The following is a 13,554-nucleotide window of genomic DNA, read 5'->3' on the forward strand; positions in this document are numbered from 1 at the left end:
CGTCCTGGCGCCTTGACTGGACAGAGCGGGGTCATGGATGGTTCTGTGGAAGTTGCCTCTCTTTTTGGTTACGGGAGTATTGAAGAAGAGATCTGTTCTTTAGCTCTTTCTTAGCAAGAGCAGTATCACCCCTTACAAAGGACATCTTTCTTTTTGCTCCTTTATATCCCCGCACCTTTTTTCCACAAGAGACGGTTAGAGAGGTTTCGAAATCTCTTACTGAGAAGGCAACTCAAGATCTCCTCACGCACTCAGCCAAGAAGTTTAGGCCGGCAGTGCCTATAGAGAAGAAAGAGAGACCCTCTTTTGTTCAGCCCTTTCGAGGGTCCTCCTCTTCTAGAGCCCCCCTCTTAGAGGTAGAAGACCAGAGAGAAAGAATAGACCATCTAGAAGGTCCTTCGGGAAGTCTAGATGACAGCAAGTCCTCCAGACGAAAGTAGGCGCCAGGCTACTCCACTTGCCAAAGTCTGGGCGCAGATGGGAGAGCGGAAAACTCCTGGTCCCTCTCTATCCTGACAAAAAGGATACTTGATCCCCTTCAGGGAAAATCCTCCCTTGACGACAACTCCAAGGGAGTTGACCGCAAGATACTCGGATCCGGTCCGAAGCTTGCTATGTTGCAAGCAGTGGAACAGATGATTCCCAAGGAAGCGTAGAACTGGTTCAAGATCTCCAGTCTCCAGGATTCTACAATCGGCTATTCCTGGTACCGAAAGCATCGGGGGGGGGATGGAGACCAGTTCTAGACGTCAGTGCCTGAATTTCTTTGTCTTGAAGAAGAAATTTTCGATGGAGACGTCTTCCTCTGTTCTATCTGCTCTTCGTCCAGGGGACTGGATGGTGTCCCTGGACCTTCAGGATGCGTATTTCCATGTGCCAATTCATCCGGCAGCAAGGAAGTATCTGAGGTTCATGTTCCAAGGGGAAGTGTTCCAGTTCCGAGCGAGTGTGCTTCGGACTTTCGACTGCCCCTCAAGTCTTTACGGACATCATGAAGAATGTAGCTTATTGGCTACATCTGGAAGGGATCAGGATCTCGTTATATGGACGATTGGCTAATAAGAGCCCAATCGGGGGAAAAAATGTTCTGGAGGACCTTTTAGTTACTCTGAAGTTGACAAAAGTCCTTAGGACTTTTAGTAAATCACGAGAAATCCATGCTGACTCCCCAGCAAAGTATTGTCTATCTGGGGATTCAGATGGATTCTCGGGATTTTCTAGCGTATCCTTCGCAGGAAAGGAGACAACGCTGCCTAGAAAAGGTGTCAGTCTTCTTAAGGAAAGAACATTGTTCCGCGAGGGATGGACGAGCTTGCTGGGGACCCTCTCCTCGATGGAACAGTTCGTTTCCTTAGGAAGACTTCACCTAAGACCCCTTCAATTTTGTTATTTGAAGGAGAAGTGGGATTGGAAGTCCAACAATCTGGGAGAGACTTTTCCAATCTCGAAACGGATCAAGGAGAATATCCGTTGGTGGTTAGATCCACAGAAACTAAGCAAAGGAATCTCCCTTCGCTTACAGAACCCTCGCCTAGCGTTGTTTGCAGACGCCTCAGATTCAGGGTGGGGAGCGACCCTAGGTTCGCAAGAGGTGTCAGGCATTTGGGAAGGAGAACAAGTGTCCTGGCACATAACAAGAAAGAGCTAACAGCCATTCATCTAGCTTTGGTTCATTTCGAAGAACAGGTCTCAGGTCTGGGGATTCAGATTCACTCGGACAACACAACAGACCTCGCTTATATACAGAAGCAAGGGGGGACGCATTCCTTTTCTACTGTACGAGTCAGCAAAGGATCTGCTGATTGGCACAGGAAAGGAAGGAATCTCTCTCTCACAAGGTTGTGCAGGGAGAGAAAAATGTCCGGGCAGATCTGTTAAGCAGAAAAGAAAACAAGTCCCTACCCACGAATGGACTCTCAATCCTCAGATTTGCCAACAACTTTGCAGCTGTGGGGAAGGCCCAATATAGACTGTCTTGCGACCAACAAGAATCACAGATTAGAAACCTATTGCTCCCCGATCTCGGATCCTCAAGCAGTAGCAGTAGAGCGCTTTCTGCTAGATTGGACGGGCTTGGACGCTTACGCCTTCCCTCCTTTCAAGATAGTAGGAGAAGTATTGAGGAAGTTCGCTTGCTCGGAAGGAACAGAATGACCCTCATCGCTCCCTTTTGGCCGGCTCTCGATTGGTTCACAGAGGTGCTGGAGTGGTTAGTGGATGTTCCAAGATCGCTTCACTAAGGAACGATCTTCATCAAACAACCCCACTTCGACAGGTTTCACAAAAACCTCCCGCTCTAAGTCTGACCGCCTTCAGACTGTCGAAGGACTTGTCAGAGCAAGGGGCTTTTCACGAGAAGTGGCGAAGGCTATTGCAAGAGCCAGAAGAGTCTCCACTTCTAAAGTATATCAGTCGAAGTGGGAGTTGTTTAGAAGATGGTGTAAGGAAAAGAAAATATCCTCCTCCAGTACCTCTGTAACTGAAATCGCAGATTTTTCTCTATGAGAAAAGACTGTAACCTAGCAGTTTCAACAGTGAAGGGTTACAGAAGTATGCTGGCCTCAGTTTTTCGACATAGAGGAATAGATCTGACAAACAATAAAGATCTTCATGACCTTATAAGGTCTTTTGAGACCACGAAAGGACATGTCATCAAGAAAGCCTAGCTGGAACTTGGATGTGGTCCTCAAGTTCCTAATGTCGGGAAAATTTGTACCGTCTCACGCAGCTTCTTTTAGGACTTAACAAAGAAAAGTCTTTATTCCTTTTTGCGTTAGCAACAGCCAAGAGAGTGAGCGAGTTGCAAGCTTTGGAAGGTAAAGTGGGGTTTAAGAAAGATTCAGCGATTTGCTCCTTTCAACCATTTTTTTCTAGCGAAAAATGAAAAATCCCTCAAAGCCTTGGCCAAGAAGCTTTGAGATAAAAGGAATATCTTCATTAACGGGGAGAGAACTAGAAAGGACTTTGTGTCCAGTCAGGGCACTCAAGTTCTACCTGGAGAAGAAGAAGTTGCTGAAAGGTACAGAGGAAAGTCTTGGTGCTCTGTAAGAGATCCGAAAAGAGCGATTTCTAAGAACGCCCTTACATTCTTCATAAAAGATGTAATAAGGAAGCTCACTTAAATGCGAAGAAGAGCATTTCAAGGTTCTCAGAGTGAGAGCTCATGAAGTGAGAGCATAGCTACGTCTATGGCATTTCAAAAAACAAAACATGGTCGCTTCAGGCTCTGATAGAGTCGACATTTTGGAGATGTAATTCGGTGTTCGCCTCGAATTACCTCAGAGATGTTAAAGTTTCGTACAAAAAGTGCTTTGCTCTGGGAGCGTATGTTTCGGCGAATTCAGTGCTGGAGAAGGGGAACTGAGGCTAATCCTTCCTATGTAGTTTAAGGCTTAAATACGGTTTTATTGGTGGTTGTTTTGTTTTATTGTTAATTGTCAGAGGGAATAGGGACCCTCTTACAATTCATAGAGTGTAACAAGACTAACATGGTCAGGTGATCGGGATTGGCTTCAGTGCTCTTTGTGATTTGTTTTATAACCTTAACTCTGTCATGTAAGAGGGCGAGTCCCCATTGATATGACAAAAAGGTCAAGGCTCTACCATGTAACGTGGGTCAGCCCCCATTGGTACGATCCAGTATAGGCTCTGTCGCGTAAGCGGGCTAGCCCCCATTGACACGATCCAAAGAGTTATTCAACCATAGGTTCATTCCTCGTTGAAACTCTTGAGGCAAGCAGACTCATCGACAGTAGTCATGAAGTCTTCAGCCCAATAAGGTAGGAACTATGGATTATGTTATCCAAGAACATAGGTTGTTTTTTTTTCCCTGTTTTTTAATGTATTTAGTTTAAGTATTATTTTGTTTGTAGCTGTCTCTTGCCCGCCACCAGGGTGCCAACATCAGCTAAGTATATCTGCTGGGTAAGTTACTTGTACAAAAATGATATTGTTAAGATACAATAAAGTTTTGTACATACTTACCTGGCAGATATATACGATTAATGCCCACCCAGCCTCCCTCAGGAGACAGGTGGAAGAGAAATTATGGCTTAGAAAACGGGAATAGTTCCAGACCCCGCCACCCAGCGGCGGGAATGGTGGATCACCTGACCTACCTGTCGCGTGTGCCGCGAGTTTTGAAATTCTGTCGGGGACGACCGAGTCTATAGCTAAGTATATATCTGCCAGGTAAGTATGTACAAAACTTTATTGTATCTTAACAATATCATTTTTGTAGATAATGACAAAGATAAGATGCTTCTGTGTCTCGTCAGGGTAACGAGAGTGTACTTAAGGAGGACAGCACCTCAGGCCGGGTTGCAGGAGGTTGTTGTCGTAAGTACAGGATGGAACAAAAAGGAAGTGTCCAGGAATACAATATCATTTTGGCCAAGAGAAACGATCAGGAATGCCTACATGACACAAGGCAAAGGGTCAGATAGCCAGGAGAAGGCTAGGGCTCATGACACTAGGGGCTTGAGTGCTTCTTTGGCATTCAAGAAGAATATGTCTGTCGATAGAATTCTGAAAGCTGGTGTTTGGAAACGCCAAACGACTTTCACTTCCTTTTATTTAAAAGATGTTGCCCATAGATCCTTGGATACCTTTTCCTTGGGTCCAGTGGTGGCGGCCCAGCAAGTGGTATAGCTCATCTAGTACCCCTGGCGGATCAGTTTGTGTCTAGTCTAAGATGAAGGTATGAAAGTAGAATGAATGGGATGACTGGTCTTTTTGTCTTTACTACTTTCTTTCTACTCCTTTACCTACGGGCAGTATGAGGAGAGTACCATCATGAGCTGGACTGGACTAGATGCAGGTGAGGTGGTCAGCCATACTGTAAAGTTATGTTAGAGTATAGTATATTGCCAGTAGCAACACCCCTCTCGGTAGTTGGAAGGGAGGGGTGATGGTAGATCCAGACACAAGGGACAAGAGTGGTTTTGATGAGAATAGGGGGTCCCCTATTTCCCCACCATAGTTTATAAACCATGGCATGATACCAGCACCCAGTGAGGGAAACCAATAGATCTCCTTATATCTTTGGTTCATAGGTTATAGTCCATTCTCTTAGAATTCTCCTAATATTCGGAAATGGATTTAGGTGGCAAACTCCCAGTCGGTTATAGAGACTTACCTCCCTCCAATAAGTAAGTCTATCCTATTGTTGAGGACCAAAGTTGTCGTATATGAACAAATGACAAATTTGAAACTAATTTGTATTTTTCATAACTAACAAAACCTGAGGTCTTAACAGTTAAAGGGACCCACCTCGAACCACCCCTACCTACCAGTCTAACTGGGTTAGAAGTATAACTGGCGGGTTGGTCACATGACGCCGAGGGCATTCTGGGTATACATGCCCCGTGACCTGGTATAAATGCCAATAGTCCCTGGATCGCACAAGTTTAATTTAATTCTACCGGTTTCCAGCTTGGCGCTAGTAAATCCTAATGTTAAAACTTCAGGTTTGTCAGTTTTGAACAATACAAATTCGTTACAAATTTGTCATTTTATGTTTGTAACTTAGGCAGTAACTTTCACTCTTAAGTAGAAGTGAGCAAGGTGTTACTAAAATTTTTAAAGTAGGAAGCAAAGTACAGTGAACCCTATTTAACATGTATAAATTCAGACTTTTAAAACCCTCCCTTATTTATAGTTACTGTTAACAAACCACCCTTTAATGTACAGAACACTTAATGCATGTACTACAGTACCCTAAACTAAAACAGGCACAAATATTAAAATGTTAGAATATTAAAGTATAAAAAAATAAAGATTGTTACTGTACTCACCACGAAAGAAGTTGAAGAAAAACTTGAATGATGATGGCGATGAATTTGCTGCACAGTAGAAATGATGATGATGAAGCTGATGATGTTCTACTGTGCTGCCAATGATAGTATTTTATGTCTCTTCAGACGGAGGTGTCTTTTCCTGGGACACCTCTTCAACTTCTTCCTGGGACACTTCTTCAATTTCTTCCGAAGGCATAATAGCAGGAGGAACTGGCTCATTTTTGCGAGGCTGGAAGAACATTGTGATCGGAAGTTGCTGCCGCTGCTTCTTTTTTCGCTTGAAGAGCATCCTGTAGGGAGTCATGTCTTCATCGATTTTGTTGCAGAATTGCAGAGAACGAACCATATCCTCGTCCCACTCTTGCGACAATTCTTTCAACTTCTTCGCAAGGTTGCAGAGCTTGGCAAGCCGTTCTAATGTTAAGCCCGTTTCTTCGACAATTTCTTGGGTCTCTTCCTGTGTTTCACTGTCTTTGTCACTGGCCGATTTCGTCAGGTCTTCGAGGTCTGCGTCAGTTAGCGGCTGGGAATGGCAGTCCAACAACTCGTCGACGTCTTCAGTCGTCATGTCGCCAAACCCGTCACCTCCAATTATCGCAGCCAACTGCACAGATTTCCGTACTGCAGAGTGTTGAATCTCAGCAGGTGTAAATCCCTCATCATCGTAAACAATCTGGGGCCACAACTTCTTCTAGCTCGCATTAACAGTAGCAGATTTCATTTCTTTCAGTGCCTTCTGGATGTTCTGCAGGCACGTGGCTATTGTGTACTGCCGCCAGTACGCCTTCAAATTGAAATGTTTCATCCTCATCATCTTGGGCAGCATCCACACACGCCAAGGTATTCTTCGTGTAGAGGGCCTTAAACGCCCTGATAACCCCCTGGTCCATCGGTTGAATTAATGACGTTGTGTTGGGTGGCAGGAACTCAACCTGAATGCCCTCATGCGACAGATCAGTTGCGTGTCCACCAGCGTTATCCATAAGGAGAAGGATCTTAAATGGCAAGCCCTTCTCTAAGAGATATTTACTGACTTGCAGGATAAAACACTGGTGGAACCAGTTGGAGGTCAGCATCTTCGTAATCCATGCTTTTGGATTATGCATCCAGTACACGGGAAGGAGATTCTTATTTTTATTTGTCAAAGCGCGAGGGTTTTTTTTCGATTTGTAAAATAAGCCCCGGCTTTTAGCAAAAATCCAGCAGCATTGCCAACACATCCGAGGGTAAACAACCGATGTTTGAATGCTTTAAAACCAGAGGCTTTGGCTTCTTCTTTGAACAGGAAAGTTCGCGACGGCATTCTCTTCCAAAACAAGCCAGTCTCATCCATATTAAAACATTGTTCGGGCTTGTATCCCACCTTCAGTGATAATATTCTTAAATGTCTCATTTGCGTAAGTTTCAGCAGCGGTAGTGTCAGCGGAAGCAGCCTCGCCATGCAGGGAAACGCATTTCAGGCCAAAGCGTTTCTGAAACTTCGCGAACCATCCTTTGCTGGCGGAAAAACGTTGTTTCTGAGGCTGGGAATCAGTGGATGTCCCTGCTTGAGGTTCATCTAGTACATCATCTTCGTCTTCTTCAGCATGGTCGCCATCGTCGTCTTGAGGTTCCTTTGCCGCAAAATTCTCATACAAACTCAAAGCCTTGGTTCGGATGGTGTTCGTATCCAAGGCTATGTTCTTCTTCCGGCAGTCGGCAATCCAGATTGCTAAAGCACCTTCCATACGGACGATCGTTTTATTATGAGCAGTAACAACTCGCTTCGCTGACCTGCTAAAGGTGATGGCAGCCATCTTTCTAATGTTCGCCTTGTCCTTCTTAATGTAGCAAACGGTGGATTCGTTCACTCCAAAATGGCGGGCTGCGGCCGCGTAACTTCTGCCTTCTTTCAACATATCGAGAAGTGTCACCTTCTCGGCAATCGTCATCATTTTTCGGTGGCGTTTAGGCTCACTACCAGCCTTAGCAGAAACAGAATGCTTGGAAGCCATTGCAGGGGTTAAACAGAAAGTTCAACAAAAAGTTCAACTTCAAACAGTCACGCACAGCACAAGTTAAAGTTACACAGTAACGTAGCAGCATCTACCCAGCGAGAGAGCAGCAAACAAAGTGGCCGCGAGAAGATGCTACTGGTCGGAGACAAGCCAAGCTGCTGCGGATCGGAGAAGCGGTCAAAACACCAATCACAGGCTAGATTACAAAACTTGGGAGCTGATTCGTCATCTGTCAGCATTGGAACCAATCACAGTCCGTCTTACATGCTACGTAGTGGTTACAAATTCAAATACAAGGTACTATATATGCTTTACGTACGCTATTTTACGCTTGTTTTGTTGTAGGATATGTACGCTTATTCGAGATGTGATTTTTGCAACAAACAATATTATTGGATGCAGTACCACATATACATACAAAAGATTCATGGAAAAGATGCACATCCATTACATTTGTAGTAGTAGCCATCAGCAGCCTTACACCATTCAAATATGACAAAGTCAGACTGCATCTGATTTGCGTTTCATGTTCGATTTAATTTTACTACGTACTATACTGAATTATCGTATGATCACATTCTCTTTTCGTGTTTTATTTCTTTCTGTACTGAATTATATGTCAAATGTAATGCAATGAACCATCAGTAAGAGCAGATATTACTAATTATTAATGGAATTAACGAAATATTTGGGGTCTTCATATATCGCGGCTATTTTCGAAATTTCCGGAAAATCCGCGATATATTTCTTTTATAATATATACATATGTAATGAAAAAAGTCCGCGAAGTCGTGAATCCGCGATGGTCGAACCGCGAAGTAGCGAGGGCTCACTGTATTACATGAAAAAAATTTCAATTTTAAAGGTGATGTATAAGTAAATGGAATTTACCAGTCCTAACACACATTGTATGTAAAATTTTGTATAAAAAAATTCAATTAGTATAAGGTGTCCAGACAGTATCTCTAATAAATAGTAAATGAACTTTGACACATAAGCCTAGAATGTACATTACTATTGTAACCTCTCGTTAACTGGATAGTCCCCAGTTATCGAAGGGGGTTCCGTTCTCGATGGGGTGTTGGTAACCGAAAAATACGATCTTAACCGAAACTGCTTTTTGCCATGTAAGTCGCAGAGTTTTGGTTAATGGCGCTGATAACCGGTGACTGGTGCCTCTGTTAGGTATGTTATGACTCTAAACAAGCTCCATAAAACCAGATTGCCATTAGCCGGGTCCGCCAATAATTGGGGACTGCCTGTACTTCCATCAGCATTTATAACAGTTTCTGTAACTTTTGTGTAGTTTTCCAGGAAAAAGAACTAAATATTTCTTGCACTTGTTTTACTGTCTTTTGATATCTTGGTTGCCTCTGAAAAAGAAGTACAGGCAGTCCCTGGTTATGGGGAAAGGATTCTGTTCCCTACGACGTGATGATAACCGAAAATTGCTGTTAATAGCGCTGATCCCTGGTTATCGGTGCCTTCAACAGAGGCTCTGCACCAGCGGTAACCAATGCTTGGCGCTAATAACCGTGGATTGGTGGTGATAACTGTGGATCAGCGCTGAAAATTCAGTTATCATCGTCATTAACAAGCGCCCTAAAACGGGATTGCCAAAAACGAGGCTCTGTTTGTTTCTTGGCAAGATTGCACCAAGGGTTAATGGTTGGATTTTTATATGAATGTACCAATGGAAGTTTAACCAAAGGTGTACCATAATATTATTGTAATAGACTGTATCGTACTTTTAGACTGATAGGGCCCTCCAGAAAGGTTTGAAAGGTTTAAATGGAGCAAGGTATTGTTAAAGAATTTGGACTTTTCAGCAGCTTGTTGCTAGATAATGCTGTAAAAGCATCTTATCTTTTCAGACTCCTCAGCCAGAAGACAAGTTGAGTTCACGTATGAAAGAGAAACTTGTTGCATCTTATATAAAGACTCATGAAAGCAATGAGGAGCAAGTAGATAAACGCTGGAAATTTGAGGAAAGAGTAAGTTAATCATTTGGACAAGTTTATGTTTTTACCTCGGTAACTACTGCTTCTCTTTCTGAATGTTCCTCGTTCCTTCTCCTCACATGTTCAAACCTTCTCAATCCTTGAGATCTTGGTCATTTTTCCAGCCACTCAATATCTTTTCTTTCCACCACTTCCCAGTTCCTTATAGTCTTCCCACCACATGTTTCCTGTGACCCTAGACATTATAAGGTCACACTTTTTCAAATTCTCATACGTTTTCTTTGCCTATGCTTATGTTTCCACTCCTATTACTTAGATATTCAGCAAAGGATTTCACAGCTGATCCTCGATGGCCACGGCATTTATTTCTAATTCTTTTCTTACACATGTACTGTTCAGTTTTGATCTTGCATTATGGTAGAGTAACATCATTAGCTTAACCCTTGAACGCCGAAGCGGTATTTTAAAAATTGTCTCCCGTATGCCGGCGGTGTTCGCGAGTGAGGGCCGAAGTGGAATTTTTTTTTTTTTTCAAAAAATCACAGCACGCTTAGTTTTCAAGATTAAGAGTTCATTTTTGGCTCCTTTTTTTTCATTGCCTGAAGTTTATTATGCAACTATCAGAAATGGAAAAAATATCATTATCATATATAATTATTGGGATATATGACAGCATGAAAAAAAATTTCATATATAATTGTATACAAATCACGCTGTGAACAAAACGGTTAAAGCTAACGAGTTAATTTTTTGTTGTTGTGTTTTACACTAAATTGCAATCATTTTGGTATATAACACATTGTAAAACGATCAAGGCAACACAGAGAAAATATTATCACAAAATGATGCATGAATTCGTAACGCGCGGACGTAAAAAAAGCTGTTTTTAAAAATTCACCATAAATCGAAATATTGTGCTAGAGACTTCCCATTTGTTGCAAAATGAAGGTAATTGATTGAATATTACTAGACTGTAAGTGTTGTAGCCTACAATTGCAGTTTTCGACCATTTCGGTCGAGTTAAAGTTGACCGAAGGACAAATTTTTTCTATTTATTGTTATTTATATGAAAATATTTAAAAACTGATAAAAGCTTCAACCATGGGTTGTTTGTTGTTGTATTCTACATAAAATTGCACACATTTTCATATATAAAACTTTATGTAACGGCTAATTTAAAATGGTGCAAACATTACGACAATCGGACAAAAAAATTTATGATTTTTTCGGAAGAGTTACTGAGCAGACGTAAGGGAAAAGTTTATTTTATAAATTCACCATAAATCAAAATATTGTGTTAAGACTTCCAATTTGTTGCAAAATAAAGGTAAATGATTGAATATTACTAGAATGTAATAGTTTTAGCTTACAATTGCGTTTTTTTACCATTTCGGTCGAGTCAAAGGTGACCGAAGGTTGAAATTTTGGCACGTATCGTTATTTATATGAAAAGATTTCAAAACTGATAAAAGCTACAACCATGGGTTGTTTTTTGTTCTATTCTACATGAAATTGTCCACATTTTCATATATAAAACTTTATGTAACAGCTAATTTAAAATGGTGCAAACATTACAACAATCGGTAGAGTCAAAGTTGACCGAAGGATGAAATTTTGCCACTTATTGTTATTTATTTGAAAATATTTCAAAACTGATAAAAACTACAAGAAATTGCGCACATTTTCATATATAATACTCTATGTAATGGCTAATATAAAATGGTGCAAAAATTATGTCAAAGTGACAAAATAATTTCTCAGATGTGTCGCTGATGCTTTTTAGTGCGAGAAGGAAGAAATTCGCGCTTGCGCGCCTGGGTAACAATTGTAAACAAAACAACGCGTTGATCCGTGAGCTCCCAGCATCCTCCAAGGCGCGTGATTCAAAAGTTTTCGCCTAGTAGGCCTATAACTATTTTTCCGCTAATTTAAAAAAAAAATTTATATCGACGTACCATACGTCCAATGGGCACCCAACAGACAATTTATATCGACATTTAATGCGTCCAATCAGCGTTAAAGGGTTAATGAGTTTTTCTGATACCTTTTGCAAAGTTCTGTGGACTTAAAAATTAGATTAATTTTTATATAAGTAACTTGCCAAGCATGTAATTACAACTATAGCTGTGTACTAATTACTTGGAAAGCATATAGTATAAAAGTTTATCTTAAAAATTACATATTTATTTACTGTGTTTGGTTATGTTAGTCCTTTATGACATTGTTTCTTTTGACTTATTGATTTTTTTTTATTAAATGGTTTTGTACACTTTTTGTGAGATGATAAAACTTCTAGAATTCTAAAAGCATCTCATAATGGTCTTTGTATATATGAGATGCATTCTATTTTACGTCTTGGTTGAATGTATGCTAATTTGATGCTTTTCTTTTGCAGATAAAGAGGCCTTATTTTCATATTAAACCGTTAGATAAGAAACAAATTAAGAACTGGAAAGAATATTTAGATTTTGAAATTAGTGAAGGCAATCCATTGCGCATTATTCCTCTGTTTGAACGTTGCTTAGTAGCTTGTGCTCTTTATGAAGAATTTTGGTGTCGGTACACATCTTACTTGGAAAGACATGTTCAGAATATAATTGATGGGAAATATAGAGATTCTTTTAAAGGTGAAGATTTAAGCTCTAGCATTGATGAAAAGGATGCCGGAGCACCAGTGAATGAAAATGAAGTGTCTGAGGCTAGTACAAATGAGAATATCCCTTTATCCAATGATGATGGTCAGGTAAATAGTGAGAATGTTGTTGATATTAAAAATGTAGAAAATACAGACGATTCAGAGATGCGGGGCTCTGGTGAAGATACTGATTGTGACAGTGTTGCTATAGTTGATCATGAAAACAGTGTTCAGCTTTCGAATAGTGATAGTGTTTGTGAACAGAACCTAAGTGCTGATAACTCTGAGACAGTGAGCTTTGCCAGTGGAGAATCAAACAACAAAGATGAACAGGAGAGTGTAGCAAAGTCAGAGCCCCCTACCATTGAACAAATTAAAAGTGAACTGTGTGCCAATTTGAGTTTGGAGGAGCGAGTATTAAAATGTGCCCCGCTCACCCCAGATTGGATTATGACCGGGGTGAGCTGGGAGGATGTGAGACAGATATATCGCCGTGGTGCTTGGATTCATTGTCCCAATAAACCCAGCCTTCTCATGCAATGGGCAGAGTTCGAGGAAATACAAGGTAAAGAGAGTGATCCTTGTCACGTGCAATATTCGAGAACCAGGCTGTGAATGGGTATAACATGCTATCTCTTGTTTTTGAAACTTTCTATTCAATTCTAGATTAAATACAGTACTGTACCTTAGTTATCCACTTGATAAACACGTTCGGTTCCAGGAATTTGATGGTCAGGGATTTTTATGCTGAAAATTATACATGAGAGTTAAGGGCATTGCATATTTGCGCTTTGTTTCAGAACTGCACTCAGCACTTGTATTTGTGGATTATTTGTAAAAGATGATTCAAAGGGAAATGGGTCCTTAAAGCCTGTTCCATTTTAAGTATTTTGTATTTTTGCAGAAATCTATGTATTCTAAATTTTACTGAACTTCATTATGCATGTCTTGCAGCTTATAATTTGTTGAATGCTGAGTCACATTATAAGGTTGGTATGGCAGAATCAGTATATTTATATTTTGATAGTTATAGAATGAATTTCAATTAAAATATAAGAAATATTGAAATTTAGAAAATAACTATGTGGAAAGCTAAGGTACAAGTAATAGAGAGGAAACTAGGATGTCTTCTTCAATGGGAGTTTATTTCACCTTAGGTCCCA

At 40.9% G+C, this 13,554-nt stretch overlaps 1 protein-coding gene and 1 pseudogene across 1 annotated transcript in view; both read left to right on the forward strand.

Moving 5' to 3' along the window:
- The window catches only part of LOC135214713 (pre-mRNA-processing factor 39-like), a 99,598-nt pseudogene that overhangs the window by 60,144 nt on the left and 25,900 nt on the right, over positions 1–13,554 (forward strand).
- LOC135214532 (pre-mRNA-processing factor 39-like) overlaps positions 1–13,554 on the forward strand; it is a 57,573-nt gene that overhangs the window by 29,428 nt on the left and 14,591 nt on the right. The window contains 2 exon segments of the mRNA XM_064248906.1: positions 9,670–9,789; positions 12,152–12,956. Coding sequence (XP_064104976.1) covers positions 9,670–9,789; positions 12,152–12,956 — 925 coding nt within the window.

Source organism: Macrobrachium nipponense, chromosome 46 (assembly GCF_015104395.2).
Source record: "Macrobrachium nipponense isolate FS-2020 chromosome 46, ASM1510439v2, whole genome shotgun sequence".
NCBI lineage: Eukaryota > Metazoa > Arthropoda > Malacostraca > Decapoda > Palaemonidae > Macrobrachium > Macrobrachium nipponense.